Source organism: Nyctereutes procyonoides, unplaced genomic scaffold (genome assembly GCF_905146905.1).
Source record: "Nyctereutes procyonoides isolate TBG_1078 unplaced genomic scaffold, NYPRO_anot_genome, whole genome shotgun sequence".
In the NCBI taxonomy this organism is placed as follows: Eukaryota; Metazoa; Chordata; class Mammalia; order Carnivora; family Canidae; genus Nyctereutes; species Nyctereutes procyonoides.
Window position 1 is genome coordinate 24,401,491 of NW_026575159.1, and position 21,268 is coordinate 24,422,758.

At 40.6% G+C, this 21,268-nt stretch overlaps 1 protein-coding gene across 1 annotated transcript in view; it reads right to left on the reverse strand.

The window, feature by feature from the left end:
• The window catches only part of DNAAF11 (dynein axonemal assembly factor 11), a 69,892-nt gene that overhangs the window by 16,335 nt on the left and 32,289 nt on the right, over positions 1-21,268 (reverse strand). The window contains exons 7-10 of the mRNA XM_055314257.1: positions 20,566-20,643; positions 15,038-15,103; positions 11,351-11,420; positions 10,300-10,395 (exon numbers count right to left, since the gene is read on the reverse strand). Of these exons, the coding sequence (XP_055170232.1) occupies positions 10,300-10,395; positions 11,351-11,420; positions 15,038-15,103; positions 20,566-20,643 (310 nt within the window). The remainder of the gene's footprint in view (positions 1-10,299; positions 10,396-11,350; positions 11,421-15,037; positions 15,104-20,565; positions 20,644-21,268) is intronic.

Sequence of the window (21,268 nt, forward strand, 5' to 3'; positions counted from 1 at the left end):
TGTATACATAGTGGAATATTACACAACCATAAAAAGGATGAGATCCTGCCATTTGAGACAAAATGGATGGACCTAGAGGGTATTTTGCTAGTGAAATAAGTCAGAATGGGAAAGACAAATGTTATATATTTGGTGGTTATGAATGTGTTCGTGTTTGTTCTCCCTACTTCCAATTTCCCTATTTTCATGTTTTAATCTAAGTTTTAAGACATATGATTTCACTCATCAGTGGAATCTAAAAAAAGCAAGTGAATAAGCAAACAAAAAGCAGAATCAGACTTATAAATACAGATAACAAACTTATGGTGGCTGCGGGGAAGTGGCTTGGGGTTTGGGCAAAATGGGTGAAGGAGAGTGGAAGGTATAACCTTCCAGTTATGGAATGAATAATTCACAAGAATACAAGGCACAGCACAAGGAATACTGTCAATGATACTGTCATCATGATGTAATGGGACAGATGGTAGCCACACTGGTGGCGAACACAGCATAACATATAAACTTGTCAAATCACTAAGCTGCACGCCTGAATTTAATGTTACAGTATTGTGTGTCAACTATACTCAAAAAAAGTTCAAGGTATACATTTGGTGGTTGTGAGAGTATTTATACATGTTTGTTCTCCCCACCCCCGATTTTTCTTATTTTCATGTTTTAATCTAAGTTTTAAAAATCATACAGCTTTCTTTTTACATCATCTTCATTACTTCTTTCAAGGAAAATAACCTTTTGACTCCTTTTGAAACCTCATTCAAAAACAATAACCACTGTTTCTATAAGACTATTGAAATACTGGAGAAAGATGAGAGCATCTCAGTAGTAGAAGGCTAATAGGTGAGGGGGTAACGGGAACTAGGAAATGAGAAGCCCTCCTTAGGTTTTCTGTTCAAGCAACATTACAGGAGCTATAACAGACTCAGTCCTGATTCCATGAGAAGATATCCCCGGGATACCTAATGCAGTGCAAATCCTTCTTTTTCTTTGCAGTTCTAAGAACCTACCAGAACACACAGTAGGTACTCATTAAAATATATGGAATGTCTGAATGAATGGATGGATGGATGAATAGACGGATGGTGACTATAGAACTAATAGAACTAATAGAAAAGACCCCCTAGAGCAGCCTGTTCTGTCTCATGTCTACAAATGGGGAAGAGGCAGGAGTTCTATGAGAGCTGCAGCTTCTTGCATGCTGGGCCCTGTTGGTGCTGGGTCTAATTGGAGGAAAAGGCATTTGGGGAACCTTAGGAGATCCCATAGCTATAACTATGACACTGGTCTCTGAGCCAGTAACATAATTTCAACTTTAAGCCAAAGGGAAAAGAAGCCAGTTAAGAAGAATCTGAGTCTGTCTGAAACTGAGACTCAGGAACCGGGGCGAGGACAGAGCTGGGTCTGCAGGAGGTCATGGTCAGTGGATTCATCAGGGAGGAGACAGGAAGAAAGCCCCAGCAGATGCTCATCATTTTTTTGTCTCTTCCACAGTAATTCACACAGTGCTTTATTTGTACTAAGTGCTTAATAAATCTTTGATGAATTGGATAAATATTTTGATTAATTAAGAATTTAGTAATTGTCTAAAGTTTTTCATAATTTGGCAGAAAGTCTTCTGAGTTCTAGTGCCTTACTTCCATGTGTGGCAACACACACACACACACACACACACACACACACACTAAATAATTCCCTCATCTGATAGGAATAACTTCCATATAATTTATTTATGGGTGCAGCATGTCTTTTCTCTACCACCATTGTGCTCAAGTATATGCATGCGATGTGCTCACCCATGCCTCAAAAGTAATTTCTGAGCTGCCTAAGGTTAGATACCAACCCATGCTGATGTGAGCCACTTGTCTGATCTGAGGGCAGGGGAGTTGAGTCCAGTTACTGCGTGAGCAGTACTCACAACAAGGCTCAGCCCTACAACTGAAATAGACATCTCCAGCCAATCCTATATCAACTACAGAGGAACTGGGTCATTTGCAAAGCCTCTAACTTCTTACATATTTCTAGTATTTATATTTATTAGTTATCCAGAATTCTGGTGCTGAACATTCAAAAATGGGAAGTTCAGACTCCCAAAAAGGATATTACTAATGCAAAACTTCAGAGCCAATATAATTTTTAATTTTCCTCTAGCATTAGAGGAAGTTTATATATATCCAAATTCATCATTGATATTTTAATAACTTCATTATTTCTCTACTGTGCTCTGATTGACTTTACTAAGAGGAGCATGTAATTCACTGAGTCTAATAAAAAAGATTTCTTGAAAGAAAACAAGATCTTTTTTCTATTTAAAGAAAGATGATTAACCCACAATATTAGAAAATACATAAATTACCAGAGGCATGTTATTTAAAAATCTTTGAACAGATGAAAATATCTTTATAAGTTAAACATTTTAAAGTATATTCTATCTCAAACAAATATATAACCCACAGCAAAAAAAATTATATTTTGGAAAAAAATGATCAGAAAAATAAGAAGGATAAGAAGATAAGAATACTGACTTTGGTTCCAAAGACACCCAAGTAATCTGAGGAAAATTTTAGAAGGTGCAATTACTGACATTTATATGTAAAATCAATATGACAGTTGCATAAGACAGTTACATGGCTCTGAAATAAAAGTAGAATAAATCTAACTATCAAATGGTTCCTCCAAAATTCTTTTATACTTGTTAATGCAATCTTATCTGACAGCTCCCCATGGATGATCATCTTCACACAACAGCCTAAAATTGAAAATGATATTTTATTAAGTTAGGACAAACATCAAGGATGATAATGATGTTTCAAAAGAAAAGAAAATATCCTTTTACAATCTTGCTAGAGATAGTCTCAGTGGGAAATATCCTCTATTGACATGAAAGAGTTTATGGTTATTCTTGCCAGCAGTGGTTCAGAATGCTGGGGCTTTTATACCACCTCCTGCCCCTCACTCCTACCATAGGGAGAAGCCATCAACCCGATCCTCGGGGTTGGTGTAATACTATTCCAGTTCCATCCCCCCTTAGGTAGAGTTATCCTGAGGTTTGTGTTTTGCAATATCTGCTAGAGCTTTCCCACTGGCGTAGCTAGCTTGATAGAGCACTCTCTATTGGCATCCTTCTCTTCCCTACTTCCAGACCAGCAGTCCCTTATTGCCCAAGGAAACTGCTGTACTCACATCCCTATATTAGGTTCTACTTCTAGGAGATCTCATATTAAAACAGTGTTTTACAATCTGTATCTCACAATTTAATATCTATGATAAGTGGCACTCACAAGGTTCCCCTCAAGGAAGAAAAGCAGCAACCTGGCATAACCAGATTCCAAAACACTGGTGGTATTTCTACTGGATCCCATTCAAGTCTCTGTGTGAGCCTAATTTATCTTTGACTATGTGTTTGATGCTTATTTAAAATGTATATATATAGTCAAGCATGGTACTCATCTGAGGCTACCTTCACTCAAGTTCAAGGCTCAGTTTTAGGGCCATTTCGATAGCCATTGGGATAGGCTGCTAGATCTTCTGAGGATTGGACTTGGACTTTTTTCTTCTCACCTGTGTGACCACTGAAAGCCATTCCTTCTGGACCAACAGACAGTAATGTTCACTACCCTATTAGGCATTACTACTGTTATGATCTTTAAAATATATAGTCCATCTTCCTCAGTTTTGCTCAGCATGATTATTGTTCCTGAGGACCTTATTGGCAGCCAGCAGATGATGTAGCTCTAGATGCCATCTAAAATCATGAGCTGAGATGAGATTAATGTAGGGAATGAGTTTACAGAGAGAAGAGAAGGGGTCCCAGAACTGAATGATTGACAGGCCAGCTTTCCTAGATCATGGCATGAGAAAGAATCTGCAAAGCAATAAGTAGCCAGTGGCGGAGGACATCCAGTGAGCAGGAGTATCTAGTGACTTAGAAAGAGAACCAAATGAAAGCAGGGTATCTAACACCAAGTGAACAAGTGTTTACAAACAGAGGGACCGATTGTGGTGAAAAACACTTCTGAAAGGACAAATCAGAAGATAAGGGCTGACAGCTGGAATAGTTACGTGGAGGTGACTGGAGACCTCAAAGAAATATTTCCATGGAGGGGAGGCAGGAGGGTGAATTCCTAGTTGGAGATGGTTTTAGACATTACAAGGAAAGAATTGAAGCAGCAAATACGGGTGTCTGTTACATGAGTTTTGCTGTAAAGCAGATGAGGGCACTAACTAGAGGGGGATGTTTTTATTTTGTACCATTTTGTTTTAAAGAAGGAAGATGTTTTAGCACGTTTTCTAATGTAAGAATGCAGAAAGGGGAAAATCAATGATCAAGTAGAGAGAAGGGAAAATTGTCAGAGAGACAGGAAGGTCTTTCTAGAGTCAGTAGAAATGGGATCTCATACCTGTCTGGAGAGTTTGGATTGATCACAAAAAGCTGGTTCACTGAATCTGCAAAGCCAGGGAGGCCAAGCAAGGGAAGATGTGACGGTTGAAATATGTGGAAATGGCCTTTTGCTGCTTCTGTATTTTCAGTGTTAGAGGTTTGAGAAATGAGCTGAGGAAAAGAAATACCGTTCTGAAAAAGTAGAAGTATGAATGGAACAGGAAAACTTAGCAGGATGAGTAGTCAGCCCTTGCTTCAGACCCACTTGAAATTAATAATCAGAGAATAAATCTAAGTTTCTACTGGGCACACCTGAGTATATTTGGGTAGAGGGAAAGTGCTGAGAAATACGTGTCCAACTAATAATGAGACTTTTTTAGGATCGTGGTCTGTAATGTTGACCCCAATATGTGACCTTCACCTCCAGTGCTCAATACAGCAGAATCAAGGAAGATGTTCACCAACTGAAGCTGTAGATATAATTTGCTGTTCAGTTCAGATAGCAACTTCCTTAATCTCAGTTAATTATTCTGAAAGAACACCCAAAGGAAATCATGAAGCATATTCTTGGAGTGTTCCTGTAACTTGTCAATTGAGAGTCTAGATGGGAGTTTAATTTAATGACTTGAAGCAAGCTTCTCAGTGAATACAAAATTTCAGTTAAATCTTGTTAAGCTGGACTGTAATGAGATCATTTGCCAAATATTCCCAGGCTGATGGTGGTAAGATTGTTTATTTATGTATAACTTAGTCTGACCACACATTTAAGAAAACATACTGAAGACCAAGCATAAATCCTGAGAAAATGTGATGGGGAATAATCCTGCTCAAAAGAGGATGGAAATCATATGTATGGTATCCATAAATAAGCCTCAGAAAATATGTAGCAGTTCTGGAGAGAAGGCTACCAAAAAAACTTCTGAGGGACATAAAATAAGAATAATAAATGGAGAAACATACATTGTTGAAAACACAGTTTTGATTATGTAAATATATTAATGAATTCCTATAACAATCTATAAATTCAATGCAATTTCAATAATAAAAAATGTTGATTAACAGAGAAAGGAATACTATTAATTAATGGAACATTAGTTGCCACTAACAATGAGTAACATGAATTAACAGGAATTCATGGTGTATTATGTCCCAAGCTCTTTTCACATATGCAAAGCTACATGTTAATTTACATAATCCTCAAAATAACTTTTTGTGGTATGAATTGTTAATGTCATTTTATGGACATGGAATCTGAGGCACAAAAGGATTAAAAATTATTTGCCCAAGGTCATACAACTGCTGAATAGAAGTACCAGGGTTTAACCTCCGTTCTCTAGCTCCAGAGCCCCTTCCTTTAATTGTTTCCCTTGCTTCTAAATTGCAAGGACAACAAAAATCCCAACAGCATTTTTGGAGGCAGAATTAGATAAAATTATTTTAAAGTTAGCCTGAAATAATACACATGCAGGAAATAGTTGGGGGAAAGAATAATTAGGGAGGATATTCGGGTCCCAAATATTAAAATGTATTTTAAAGATGCATTTAGGTATTCACTCATTGAACAAAAATTTATTGGACACCTTCTCTTTGCCAGGTTCTGTTCTAGACGCCAGAGACAATAAAGCGCAAGGGTCCTAAGGTAGAAGGCTGCTTGCCATGTTTGTAAAAGTGCAAGAAAGCCAAGGTGGCTGGAATGATCAGAAAATAAAGTGGTAAAAGATGATGTCAGGGATGCCTGGGTGACTCAGTGACTGAGCATCTGCCTTTGGCTCAGGGTGTGATCCTGAAGTCCTGGTATCGAGTCCCACATCGGGCTCCCCGCAGGGAGTCTGCTTTTCCTCCCTCTGCCTAGGTCTCTCTCTCTCTCTCTCTCTCTCTCTCTCTCTGTGTGTGTGTCTCTCATGAATAAATAAATAAAATCTTTAAAAAAATGATGATGTCAGAGGGATAATGGCAGGGGGAGGTTATTAGGGCACTTTGTCTTTAACTCTGAATGAAATAGAAAATGTGATTTGGTCTGACTTACATATATTGTAAAATGCTGGCTGCTATGCTGAAAAAAATGATTACTAACTCCTCTCCAAAAAAAGAGTGAGTTCCTGGTTGATAGATGACACCCAGGGGCCATGTTTCCTGACTGGATACATGTAACGTAATAAAAGGCTACACACACTGGAACTGAGATGCTCTCTACCACTCCCCAAAGCTAAGACTAGTGAATAAAAGAGTGCCTGCAGATAGAAAGAAATGCCACTAGTCGTGGAATGGGACCGAGAAAAACCTCATGAAACAGAATGTTTCCTACTCCTCTGTTACATGGGCAGTTGATCTATTGCCTGATGCTACCCTTCTGAGATGGTCAGAGTGCACCTTCATCCACTACCACACTCCTCACTGCGAGCCAAGGCATCGACCCTTGAAGTCATGGTGGAGGAGGTACAGTCGGGGATGGCATTCTGAGAGACACGGAACCCACAAGTTAGATTACAAGGTGGTGGGTGGAGACAGAGGAATTCTAGCAGCATGCTAGCGATTGTGATATTTGTGTATTAATTACATCAATCCACAGGATAGAGACTCAGCGGCAGATGTTGGGAGGCATCAGGCATTGTAGGTAGCATGAAGGGAAGGTCTCTTAAAAATGTGGAGCTGAACTGGGAAAACCCTGTGGCATGTCAGCAGCAGAAAATGTAGCCATGACCCCTGTGACAGGGAGCAGACTTGGTGAAACTCGCCTAATAGCACCCTGTCTGCACAGATCCAGCCTCATTTAGGAGTAAGAGAAGAGAGAAAAAAAAAATTAATTTGACATCTATGACAAAATGCTGAAGGAAGTGTCTAATAAGAAGTATCTTAGTCACCTGGTAGATTCAATTATAAATTTTATGTCCTTGGAAAATGTATACAAAGACCATCCTTGAATTTCCACAAATAAACACATATAATCATCACAGCATGGACACAATCAAATAGGTCAGCCCTTCGCAGTATCCTTTACAAATATATTTTTTAAATATTTATTTATTTATTTATTTATTCATGAGAGAGAGAGAGAGAGAGAGAGAGAGAGAGGCAGAGACATAGGCAGAGGGAGAAACGGCTCCATGCAGGGAGCCCAATGTGGGACTCGATCCCAGACCCTGGATCACGACCTGAGCCCAAGGCAGATGCTCAATCACTGAGCCACCCAGGTGCCCCGTCTTTTACAAATATTTTCACAAAAGGGAAAAACTAAATATCAAATCTGATCTTCTTTTCACTAATCTAGAGTACCCGAATATTAAAAACTACTGACAGGCCACAGCAGATATCTCTGCAGGTACTAGGTTATCAATATGTTAAGTACTGATAACATTATTTTATGAATGAATCAAAACTGTACCTAAGTGTCTACCTGATTTTTACAAGATGCTTTAAAATTCCAAGGTGTTGCTGCACTAATTATATAATGCAGGCCAGATCCAGGCAATTCTACAGTAAGTGAGAAGCATGGACACATAATTAGCTCAGTGGATTGAACTTCAGGACTTCAGAAGTTTCTATCTTTAGGAATTATGAAGATGTTAATTTTCAGTAACATATACTTTTAATAATAACCACAATAATTACAAGTTAGAGTTTTGCATTTTTTGATAATTTTTAACAAAAAGTTTTTGTTATTTGAACTTTAGAGTCCTTGCATGAAAAACAACTAATTTGGGGCAATAAATTATTCTCCAAAGGTTGTTTTCACGATCTTTTAGTTTCAGGTGTGCAATTTAGTGGCTCAACAAACAAGATCCTAGAGGAGAGCACGGGTAGTACCTGTCACATCGGCCACAGCAACTTCTTACTATGTATGTCTCTTGATGCAAGGGAATCAAAAGCAAAAATAAACTATTGGGACTTCATCAAAATAGAAAGCTTCTGCACAGCAAAAGAAACCATTAAAACTTAAAGGCAACCTATGGAATGGGAGAAGATATTTGCAAATCCCATAACCGATAAGGGGTTAGTATCTAAAATGTATTTAAAAACTTACGAAACTCAACACCCTCAAAACAAACACTCCAACTAAAAAATGGGCAGAAGACATGAACAGGCATTTCTCCAAAGAGGACACCTAGATGACCAACAGACACTGAAAAAGATGTTTACCATCCCTTACCCTCAGGAAAATGCAAATCAAAACTACAATGAAATATCACCTCACACCTGCCAGGATGGCTAAAATCAACCTCACAAGAAACAACAGGTTTTTGGCAAGGATGCCGTGAATTCCCCTATCTACCTTTTAAAAGTGATAATGATAGAGATATACAAAGGAATGGTAAGAGGAAGTAATTTAATAATTAATCATTTAAAAGAATTAATGACAGAGGCAACATACACGGATGTTATTTTAGCACAGTAGTCTAAGACCTTAAAAACATATACCTCAAAGGAAAAATGTCATTCATGGTTTATTATTGAGAAAAAATATAGAACCATTCTGAGTCCTTCTATGTAAATGATCTTCCACTACACACTTTTAGAATACTTCTTCTTTAATGAATCATTTTTTATACTTTTCGTGTGTATTTAACATGAAAAATTTAGACAGATTCAAAAACAAAAAGGATAAGGGAAATAGAATGCTGTATTTAAAAGTTTCACGAGCAGGGACAGAGGAGCTTTCTGATCAATCACCTGGCACTCTGCAGAAGATGCATAAATCATAGATCTTGATTTTCTTTTAGGAAATAACAGTTATCACTTAATCTTTGGTCTTTTAGCTAGAACGGAAGTTTTTGTTTTTGTTTTGTTTTTTTTTTAAAGAGAGATTGCAGATCATAGTGTCAAATAAATGTGTCCATCAAAGGACTGGGGTAATTAAGTTATCTCTTTGATTCCCCTATAGGCTATTCTAATTAGCATACAAGCACTTCCTTAATTCGCTGTAGTCACCAAGGACAATGTGATTCTGACAGTTGTGTTTGTTATTTTGCTGCCTGACAGCAAATTGTATTTGCTGTTTTATTGACGGAGAGTAAAAATACATAATTGATTACCCATAATCAATCTGTTATAAATCTGGCTATGGGAAAGGAAGGATTAATAAATCATTATAGAAACCTTCTGGGTTAATCAAGTTTGTTCTCTGTGGCAGCCACTCATTGCCCTCATTCTCCTGTTCTTCTTCAAGAGCATTTGACTGGCTTCTCTACTTTTCCCCTTTGAAACCTGAGTGACTGGGGCACAGCTGACCCCACCCCCGGTCATGGGATGAGAGGAGAGTAGCCAAATATAAAATAATAGAAACCAAACAAAGTACTATCATCCCTTTGGCCAGAGATTGGTTTCACTGCCCAAGGCTAAGCTAATCAAGACTTGTCGAGCTTCTCAACTAAATTGGCCTAATTAGTCCAGAGGAACTCTGGTTCCACAGTGATGAGAAAGCTCCTCTCTTTGTGTCTTTTTCTGAGCGCTGTTTGTCAGTCTTTGTGAAAGGTAAGGACATGATAGAATGCCACCCCAATGGCTGCTAGTGCTCCTCTCAGGAAGGAAGCCAGCTAACATTGGAAAGGCCCTGACCTGCCCCTGCCTGAGCCCTCCTACCTCCTCATGTCTTGTTACTAGAGATGGGACATGTCTTTATGGTTAAAAGTGGTGGTGCCTGCCCCACTTGGAAGAACTATGGGATGTATACACCCCCACTGCTGCTGATACTCTGGCTGCAGAGGCAGGAACCACCAGAGCAGTGATGGCAGGATGGGTGCCTGTAGAGCCCATGTGCAGCCTAGTCTCAGACCTTTGTTCTCACAGGTCCCAGTTCCCCTGACTGAGCTGAGCTGAGTAGATTTTCTGGCTCTCTCAACTGAAAGATGTCATCATTAGCCTTGATAGGTCAAGTTTCTTCAGGAACCAAACTGTCCAGACTTGACATCGATCCAAGTGACGTTGCCTACCTTGGGCATGCAGATCACCAAATGCCCTGTTGTCTGAGATCGTTTAGCAGAGCTGCTGTCAGGTTTGACTTCTGCAGGAAGGACGAGCTGGAATGGCTGAAAAATAAACAAGAAGCATCACAGAGTGTGAGTACACATAACGTGAGAGGGTTACTTCATGAGGTATTTTCGTTACCAATTCGAGATTCACCATTCCATTTTTAAAAACATTCTTAGACTTAGTAGGAAAAAAAATAATGTTTGGCTATGCTTGATATGCATGAACTATTTTTACCTATTGTAATGAATGGTCTAAAGAACAGTCATCAATCACAAACAGTGAAACAGCCGTTGGCCCATTTAACATGGCTAATAATAAAGAATTTATAGATAAAGCCTCTTGTTATAAATCATCAACATATTTTCATATTTTCTTTTTTTTCATATTTTCATTTTAAATCCTTCACATGACTCCTGTGAATGCTCATAATCAGCAAAAAATAGCTTTTCAGAGATGCCTGTGTGGCTCAGGCGGTTAAGCAAACGACTTTTGATTTTGGCTCAGGCTATGATCTCAGGGTTGTGAGATGAAGCAATACGTTGGGCTCCAAGCTGGATCTGGAGCCTGCTTAAGATTCTCTCTCTCTTTCCCTCTGCTCTTTCCTCCTGCTTGCGTTCTCTCTTTCTCTCTCTCAAAAAATGCTATTTCAAAAATAATAAGATTACAGCTGCTATGAATAGAATCATTGGCAATTTAAAGTGGGTATATTATTTAAATATGAGTTCAAGCACAGGTTACCACAATATATAGCCACTTTGTTGGCTTTGAGAGAAGTACTAACATGACAGACACAAGTTAAAAATGGTAATTTCATTGAGCTTCACAGTGGTTAGTCAGCAACCATTCCGGCTGTATGCCACTCCCACTGTATAAAATCACATGTCTAAAAAAGAGCTCTCTGATTGGGCTTCTTTTCCTCTCTTTTCACATCACTTTAATAACTTTTGAGGCAACCTAGCTTAGTTTGAGGGTTAGCTTTTGAAATTGTAACAGTCTGCCCATTATGCTTACCTTTCCTTTGACCGTGACTCGCACGTACATTGGCTGCACATCAACATCGATCAAAGAGGTGTCCATATACCTTGTATCAAAATGAAACGTACAAATCTTACAATTTTCAAAAACATTAAGTTGAAAGAAGGGCAAATAAAAACTAACATGTACAGAACCGTTTTTAAATGAAAGAAGCTTACAATGTCCATGCTGAACAGGTCTTAAGGAATTTGTCTTACATTAATCCCTAAACCAAAGGAAATTCAATAAATCAGCAATTTCATTTTTAGACCCACTTGGCATTGATTGCCCCAACCTAAAAATATCTGCGGCCTGAAACGCCAGAGGTTTGGGAAAAAAAAAAAAAAAAAAAAACAAACAGCTTGCCATGTTCTTTCATGAATATTTTAAGCCCCTATGACTGACATGAATAGCCAGGAATGCTGAATCCACGACACTTGGGGAAGAAGCTCCTGCTTCCTTAGCTGCCCTCCCTCCCCTGCAGCTGTTCTGCAGCTGCCAGGACAGCATCATGGGAAGAAGACTGGCTCTGCTTCTCCCTGCAGAGCCACCTCCCGCTGAACAAGCAAAGCCTTCCATCTATGGCCCTGACCCCAGGATCAGGGGGCAATTGCTCTCCTTGACTTGATGAGCAAATGAAAGAGTCGGGCTTCATCTCGCTTGTTTAGACAAATAATTATACGTTGTATAATTGCACATTTAAAAATATTGATCGTGAACATGAGCAAATGCAGTGATGATTCAAAAATCACAAATGTTAAGGCAGAGAGGACAATACCAGGGCTACGGGCACAGGCTACAGTCACACGGGAGAGACTGTGAGGAAGGGTCTCTGCCCTCTCCTGCTCTGTTACCTTGGACCACATTCCTGAACTGCTCTAAGCCTCAGGTTCTTCATCTGTAAAATAGGATATGAAGGGCCCAAGCCCTGAGATCACTGTGCAGACACATGCATAGTGCCTAGTCTGGAGTTGGTGTCCAGAGCTGGTGTGAACAAAGCATCATTCTTTTATATTTAATAAGATTTCTTGTAATAATAAAAAGCATCAGCAATGTTTCCTAAAGCCTCACGTTGAATATCTACATTAATGGATTGCATCTTCTTGTCCACATGTAAGGCCTCCTAAAGTGTCCATCTGCCCCCACATCCAAGGTCTCTCCCCGTGCTGGTTTCCTCTGCCTGAAACAATCTTCTGCTGGTGCTCTTCAGAGCTCACAGCTTCTCACCCTTCAATTGTCAGTTCGTATCAGCAGCTTCCCTGACCATCCTCAGCACCGCCAACCACCAGACTGCACACACCATTGGTCTCCACCACTGAACTCTGGCCCTTCCTGTACAGCACGCTTCTCCCTTGGTAATTACTTATTAGATGCCTGTCTGTTTATTGTCTGCCTTCCTCTGCAGGGTCATAAGCTCTAGGACAGCAGAGACTGTATCCAGAATGTGCCAGTTACAGTCTCCCTATACCTGGTACATAGCAGGTGTTCTATAGATACTTACTGGATAAAGACAGGAAGCATATACGAATGAATGAATGAATGAATGAATGAAAGAACTTAATTTTCATATAAACATCCATATGCCAATGAAGATCACAAGGAATTTAGTTTCATTAGTTCAGACAGAATCATGGGAAGAGAAGGATTTTACTACCTAGACAGGAAAAATCTCACCATTCCTTGAAAAAGTACGTGATGGGGAAAGTTTTCATTTGAGGACTGAATGTGAAGGAGTCAAGAAGCTACAAAGAGAAAGGGGTACACATTCATTAAATTCCAGGAATATGGCCTAAACATGGAAAGGACTTAAAAGAATGAAAAAAATGTTTAATGAAACACAACAGAAAGGGAGCTTGGGTTGCTGCAGGGACAGAGGACATGGAATCAGTTGGAGAAGAGCCAGAAGCTCTTATAAAGCAGGTAGGCTGGCAGTGCAGGGGCAGAAGAATTAACAGGGGTGTCATGGGGCATCTTGGCAAGAAGAGGAAGGTGCACACTAAGAATTAGTCCTTCTTCACAGGAGCCAAAGGCAGAAACAACCAAATGCCATCCACTGGTCAACGGATGAACAGAAATGTGGTCCAGCCGTACAGTGGGATACTACTTGGCCACAAACAGAGAGGAAAGTCTGACACATGCCACAACACAGACGAACCCCGAAGACATCACACGATGTGAAAGAAGCCAGACACGGAGGCCATCAGTGATTCCACTAATCCGAAGTATTGGGAATTGGCAACGCTATGGAGACTGAAGCAGATTTGTGGTTGTCGGGAAAGGAAAGCGAGGAATAAGTACTTAATGGGTACAGGTTTCCTTTCTGCAGTGATGAGAATGCCCTGGAGCTCGGTGGTGGTAAGCCTGCACAGCATGGCAAAGTCACTAAAGCGCCATGAATCGTCCACCTGAAATGCCTGCCATGATGAACTGTAAGTGTCGTGCATTTTATCACAATTAAAAAACAACATTGGCCCTCGGCCCGTGAGTACATGTCCTAGCTCCTTGGATTACTGTATTTACTTTGACAAGATTTACGCTCTGAAAATTTATTCAGTTTTAGATAATTTCAGAATAACAATCCGTCTAACTCCACTGGGTTTACTTGGAGATTAGATAAAAGAGAGCACCCAGAAAAGGCCTTCAGATCAGAAAGGACTTCATTATAATTCATGCATATGAATGTTCACTGACTCCCAGTACTGGCATTCATTCATTCATTCACTCAGGCATTCATTCATTCATTCATTCACTCACGTTGTGCCAGGTGCTAGGTGCGGGTGTTGGTGCTGGAGAGACAAGGAGGGAGGATCAAACAAATGAAGTTCCTGCCTTGACCATGCAGTTTTAAAAATACAAGTAAATGTATGGTTTTGTCAGACAGAAATCAAAAAGCATGAGAGGTGGAAGGAGGTGCTGGTGCAGGGAGAGGCACTGTCTTCTATCGGATGGTGGGCAGAGAGGCCTCTATAATAAGGGACCTCTGACCAAAGGCCCACAGGAAATGAGGCAGCAGCCATGTGCGTACCTAGAGTGACAGCGGTCCAGGCAGAGGGACACATGGGTGCAAAGCCCTGAGGCACTGGTGTGCTCAAAGGGGCTGGAGAATGAGAAAGATGCCTCGTAAGTGGATACTGAAGTAGGAAGCATGAAGGACAGTGAGCCCAAACCTAAAATCCTCAAGGAATGAGGGCACCCCTGTCAGGGTGGGACAGCTGGGGCAATAGTACGTGCTGGAGATAAAGCTACAGGTTGCACCCTAGGTCTCTAAGATGGGGCTGAAAGGTAGGGAGGGGCTTCACCAGAGGCTTAACTGTAAAGTGCTTTGGAGAAAAACAAGAGAACACAAAAACAGTAGGGAAAACCGAGGGGGCAGTAGGGAAAGCCGAGGGGGCCTGTGGTGTCAGCATGAGGAAGCAGCAAAGCTCTGAGAATTATTTAAAATCTGCCTTAGAAAAAAATACTGCAGAGTTCATAGCCCTGGGATTGTGGGTTTATTTACTTCTGCCTTTGTTTTAATTTCCACACTTTTTTAAATTACAGTAAGTTCTTGGTCTTAAAAAAAGGAGGACTTCTTCATTTGGCAAACCAAATTCCATTTCAAAATACTTCAGAACTCAAGAGATGGCACTGAGAACAAAGCAGAAAGAAAGGACATTAAGTAAACCGATAATCAGATGTCTTTACCTATAGACAGCAAGGTCCAGGATGAACTGGTTATGTTTTTCATCATCTTTCAAGGAGAAGTCAAGTCTAAGGAATAATCCATTTGGGGGGGGGGAGAGACAATAGCTTTAGCAATACAGTATAGATGACTCATCCCATCTTCAAAAGTAAACTTGGTAATAGTTATATAATAATCTCCAATGACAAACTTATTTTGGTAGGTGGACAATAAAATGATTATGCTATTTAAAATTTTCAGCAGAAACCTATGATATATTCATAAATTATTTGTTTACATTGTTAACATGTGAGACTCCTAAGGTAAATAACATACAAAAAAATTAGCATTGGTGCAGACATAGAGACATCTGGTGGTTAAAGTCTTCTTTTCTATTTCATTCAAATTTGCTAGAAGCAAGCTAAAACGCTGGAATTATTTATGGGCAAGTAAACATATTTGCATCTCTGTATCTACATTCTACTCCTCTAGAGTTTTTTTTTTTAAGATTTTATTTATTTATTTATCTTAAAGATAGAGAGCATGAACGAGTGAGCATGGCAGGGTCGGGGGAGAGGAGCAGAGAGGGAGAGGGACAAGTAAACTCCCCGCTAAGCACAGAGCCCAATGCAGGGCTCAATCCCAAAACCCTGAGATCGTGACCTGAATGGAAATCAAGAGTCAGATGCTTAACTGACTGAACCACCCAGGTGCCCCTATCCCTTTTGTTGTAAATAGTCCCATCTTCCTTCTTTCTCCTTGTAATCAATTTTTTTTTCTCCTTTCATTGTTGACTTTGGCATCACCCTGGAAAATGCTGAGACACTACTGATGATCTATCACCTCCATAGAGATGATGAAACAGAGGTTCTGAGAAGTTGACACAGCTGGGGAAGAGGCCATATGAGCCTGGAGAGGCAGTATTTCAAAGTCCTACATCTTTTCAACTTCCTAGGTAAAACTTCCATTGTGGCAACATACCATTCAGAATTATTTGGTTGATTTATTTGGAGCACTTCACCTGTCATATTATTCCATAAAATATATAATCCAACAATATTAAAGAATGTGAGCTAAATTGTTTGGAACAATTTGGCCGTCAGCAGAATGTCTGTGTGTGGCTGTCCCTCTTGGTGCTTTCAACAACCCAGCCATGTGGGACTCTAGTAGCTCAAATGAACCATGCATTCATGATATCATTTCAGGGGCTTTCTTATGTGCTGGCTTCTCTGCCTTGATTGCTTATTCCCCAATTGTCCAGCCAGCCAACTTGAACTCTCCATTCATATATCACTTGAAAGGTAATTTCAGAGAGGTTTTCTATGGCAGAGATTGTTATTCATTCCCCACGGTTCACTTCCCCTATACCCATAGTAATGGGACCCCTGATTTTTTTTAAGATTTTATTTATTTATGACGAGAGAGAGAAAGAGAGAGAGAGAAAGGGGCAGAGACACAGGCAGAGGGAGAAGCAGGCTCCATGCAGGGAGCCTAATGTGGGACTCAATCCCGGGTCTCCAGGATCACACCCTGGCCAAAGGCAGTGCTAAACCACTGGGCCACTGGGGCTGCCCGGGACCCCTGATTTTAATGAGGAACATGGCTGTGCAGAACAAAGACGACACTTTCCAGCCTCCCTCACAGTTGTATATACTCATGTAATTTAGCTCCATGAAGGAGAGCATGCTATGGCCCTCTCCAGGGATTTCCCTCAAGAGAGGGAGTGTGCCCCCTTTCCCCTCTCTCTTCTTTTTCACCCAGTTGAACAGAAGAGATTATGAGAGGCCAAGAGATGAGCCACAGAGACTACTTAGCAAGCTGTTGCAACCGGTTGGGCAAGAAGCAGATGACACGTTCTAAGATGGTGGGGATGGAGTTAGCAAGATGTTATCACAGTATCAGGTGATACTGAAGGAAGCGACCATAGAGTCACTGATAAAATGACAGAGAGAAGAATCAATGATGTTCCAATGTTTTTGATCTTGCTAAATGCAGGGATGCTCACTACTGAGTTGGAGAATGCTTGGGGGACAAGCATGTTATGAAGGAAAGTTGTAGTGGGCATGGTAAATTTGCAATACCTACTTTATATTCACATGGTGAGGACAAATAGCTAATTAGATGTTCAAGTCTTGAGTTCAGGAAAGAGGTTTGGTCTGGTTGAAATGTAAAGATAGTGTTCAAAAGTTGTGGAATTTGGTGAGAACCCCATAGAGTTGATGAAAAACAAGAAGGCAGCTGAGGAGTTGGCCCTGGAGCACTTAGGTACATCACAAAGAGAACCCAGCAAAGCCTGTGAAGATGAGCCAGTAGTAAGGTCAAAGAATCAGAAGCAAAGAGAAGAAACTGCTATATGAAGAAATTAATGACAGGACGTGGTGGTTGCACCTGGGTAGTTTCAGTCCATTAAGCATCCAACTCTTGATTTCGGCTCAGGTCATGATCTCAGGGTCCTGGGATGGAGCCCTGTGTTGGGCTCTTAACACTGAGCGAAGAGTCTGCTTGAGGATTCTCTCTCTCTCCCTCTCTTCTTCTCCCACTGCTCTTCCCCCTGCTCTCTCTCTCTTAAATAAATAAATCTTTTTTTTAAAGGAACATAATGATCAATTTGGTCATATTTGCTAGGTCAAGTACATAGGGCCTGAGATGTGAAATGATGCGACTGAACACAGATATAGTGAACACGGAACACGGAGATAATATAAACATAGAACGTAGAAATGATGTGAACATATAGAAATGATGTGACTACAAAAGTTATATGTGAGAGAATATGCAGTCGTGGTCTCAAGAAGGAAAGTGAAGTGAGGAGCTGGTGACTGAGTCTAGCATCTCCATAGGGAATGTCGGCTACTAAGAGGGGACAGAGAAATAGGGCTGTAGCCACCAGGGAAACTAGAGAAAGGGAGTTTTCTTGTTTTTATTTTAAGATGGATGATAAGACAGCATTTGTATACTGATGAGATGGACCTAGTAGGAGGGAGAGAAATGATACAGAAGAGAAAAGGTCAATGCAAGTCCTTGACAGCAAGTCCTCTTCCTGAGGAGAAAGTTCATTCACTGCAGCAGGAGAACAGAGAATATGTGGTACAGGTCCTGGGATGCTGACAAATTGGATGAGAGAAAACTTCTAATGGCTTCTGTTTTCTCTAAGGAGTAAAAAACAAGGTCCCCAGCTAGGACCACAGAATGGAAATAAGAAGGGAGCACAGATGTGAAAGCAGCTTACGGGAGACTGGGGAGTGAATGATCCAGGAAAATACAATGATTACTGGAAGTCCACTTGAGATCCATGGTAGTAAATTTATAGTAAGACCAGCAAGTAGAGTTGGATGTTTTCCTCCAGTCATCCATGAGAGCAAGTCCAGGAATGTTTGGCATGTACGATTTAAACAGGGTGGAAATGAGGATGTGAGAATGAACATGAGGGAAGAAAAGAAGGATAAGAGAGTTGAGGGCAAATCTGAACAATAAAACCACAGCAGAGTGACAGAAGGTGAGAATATGAGGGGCAAAGGGCAGGCAGCAAGTTCATGAAGACCAAGAACTGATTCTTGGTCTTCATGGGGGGGGTGAATGTTGGGGTGCAGGGAGCTCCCTGGGAGCACAGGGGATGGTGCCCTGCAGGACACTTGGAAGATTCCAGAGGTGGAAGATATGGAAGATGGCAAATCTGAGAATAAAAGTGGATTGTGTGGCTGGGCTGAGGGGGGAGATGATGGCAGAGTGTGAGACGGTGGAGGGCTGGAAAGGTCAAGGCTTGGTTGGATGGTCTACAGGGAGGATGGAGTCATATGACTGATGATGGGAGGAAAGGCAGAAACAAAGATGCTGGTCTGAGTGCTACAGTCTTCCTGCAGTGACTGGGGCAGAGGATGAGTGTGAGGGTTGAGCAGGGGTTAAGTCCATGACTGCAGAAGGACAAGGGTGGTATATCTAGATGGCTTGTGCTCCCAGGGGCTGGGAACTTTTAGGGAAAGGGAAGACAAATGGTCTGAAGGTGGCTGTGAGGTACAACTTTCCTAGTGGTATATGTAGTGAGGAAGACTAAGGAGGGCAGCTATAGAAGCAAAATCCTTCATGTCCATTCATGAAAGAGTAAGGGACATTGAGAGAAAAGGTTGAGGACAGAGGCTTTGCTGATGAGGCACAAGCTCCAGAGGGTACGGTGGCTGTGAAGAAGGGGGTTCAGGGAGAAGGAAGAGAATGAAGTAGATTAGGAGGTGTACAGAGCCACATAGGAATAACTTTCTGGGTGGTGACAGATGACCCAGGAGGGTGGGGAAGGGTGACTACAACAGAATGGAAGTAGGCAGTGGTAAGGGGAGGTGGTAGGTGTTCAGTTCTTCACAGAATCCCCCTAAAGGGAGTTAGCAGTAGGGTCAGGTAACGTGGGCAGTGTGGTGTGAGGAGACGTAGTCTCACCAGGGGCCCAGAGAGCTCTGAGGGTCTCAGTCAGACCCTGCTGTAGGCTGAAGAGAGACAGTCTTCCTACTAGATTGCTGAGCTCAGCAAACGCAGACCCAGGTAATATTCACTGCCGGATCCTCATGCCTAGCATTGTGTCTTGTGTTACAGTAATTTGGGCAGGATAAAGGAGGGACGTGTTATGTGGCAGATATAAATGACCATGGAAGTCACTAGAACAGGGTTAGCCTGAGCAAGTCAGACACACCAGCCATTTGCTTGGGCAAGTCACTCCACCTTTCTCAAGCTTAGGTTTTGAACCCATGAAAAAACAAATACTGCCCATCAAAAGAGATTGCTATGCAGACGGAATAAATGATACCTGGGAACAATCAAGAGAGTCCCTTTACCCTGGTCCTGCCATAGAAAATGAAAGGAACACAAACAGGCTTTGAGCAATGAAATGAGGCCAATGAGGTTTAATCCAAAGGCATTTTGGTCTGTACTTTGGCTATAAAAGGATCTTTTTCTTCTTTCTTTCTTTTTCTTTCTTTCTTTCTTTTTCTTTTTTTTTATTTTTGCCTTTCTAGTTTTAAATTTTAAGACAGCCAAATAGGGTAGATATTATTATACCAGAGGATTTCTAGTTTGAATATTTTCTCTCTCTCTCATTAACACCATTGAAGTATCTATATCAGTTTCTTTCCCTGGCCCTCAAATACTTTGTAGACGTTGCCCAGAGTGTAAAGTAGACAGACACACAGGAGAGGTTACCAGTATTCTCAGCCAGGTTGTTCATGGTGGAACTTTAAAAATTAATAAACATAACAATAATGCGCTTGGAATTTGCTGGCAGAAAACTGTATATGATCCAAAGTTTCAGGGAATACATAAATAACTAGGATTTCCATATGTCAAGATCACGTTCTGAATGCCAAGAAAATGAAGTCTAACGCTATGTACTTGAAAACATCATAGATGTTCTGCTTTCAAATTTGCACAAAAAGGTACTTTTATTAGGCTCATCAGGCTTGTTAAGAGCAGTTAAATATATTCTCCAAAGAGCAAACGTACAACTATAAACCATTGAAATCACCACCACCACACATTTTGCTTCTTCGAGTATCTCTTTGGCCTCACATACTTGGGGTCATTTACATTCAAAGCTTTCCCGTCTTTGGTGATCAAAATCCTGGGTGGTTTCACTTTCTTCTTCTTTTCACTTAAGATTGGAAGAAAGGACAATGGGGAGGGAGAAAAATAAAGAGAATGTAAAAGGAATATCTTTGTGAAACAGTTTAAGAAAAATTGATCAGATATTTGTGAATACATCAACAATTCACTGTCATGAAGTCCATTATTTTCCTTCTATGCTGGGAACTGACAATCAAGCCAGATTTCTGTAAGACTGTATCTATATCTGTAAAGCAAAAATGTGACCAAGGCAATTTGGCAAATAATTCAAATGGGGGGAGGCTCCTTTTCGTGAAGCATCCATAAATATTTAAATTAGTCTATTTTATGCATGATTTACCCAGATAACTGTCAATTCTCCATTTGTGTATACAGCCTCTGCTTTAGTTAAAATTATAATTTTTAAAATGCCAAGTAGATTCTATTCTGTAGAAATAAAAATACCAGTACATAAGACTCTACGCAAAAGGATGTCTATCACAGTCCTATCTGTAGTGGCAAAACTCCAGAACTATGACGAATGCCCATCAGTGTTGGAATCAATGGCTCAATTGTGGTATACTCACGCTATGGAATAGTTTGTGCCTGTTTAAAAATGTGTTTGCTCTTTATCTGCTAATCTAAAAAGTGATAGGAAATGTTGATGATGTACT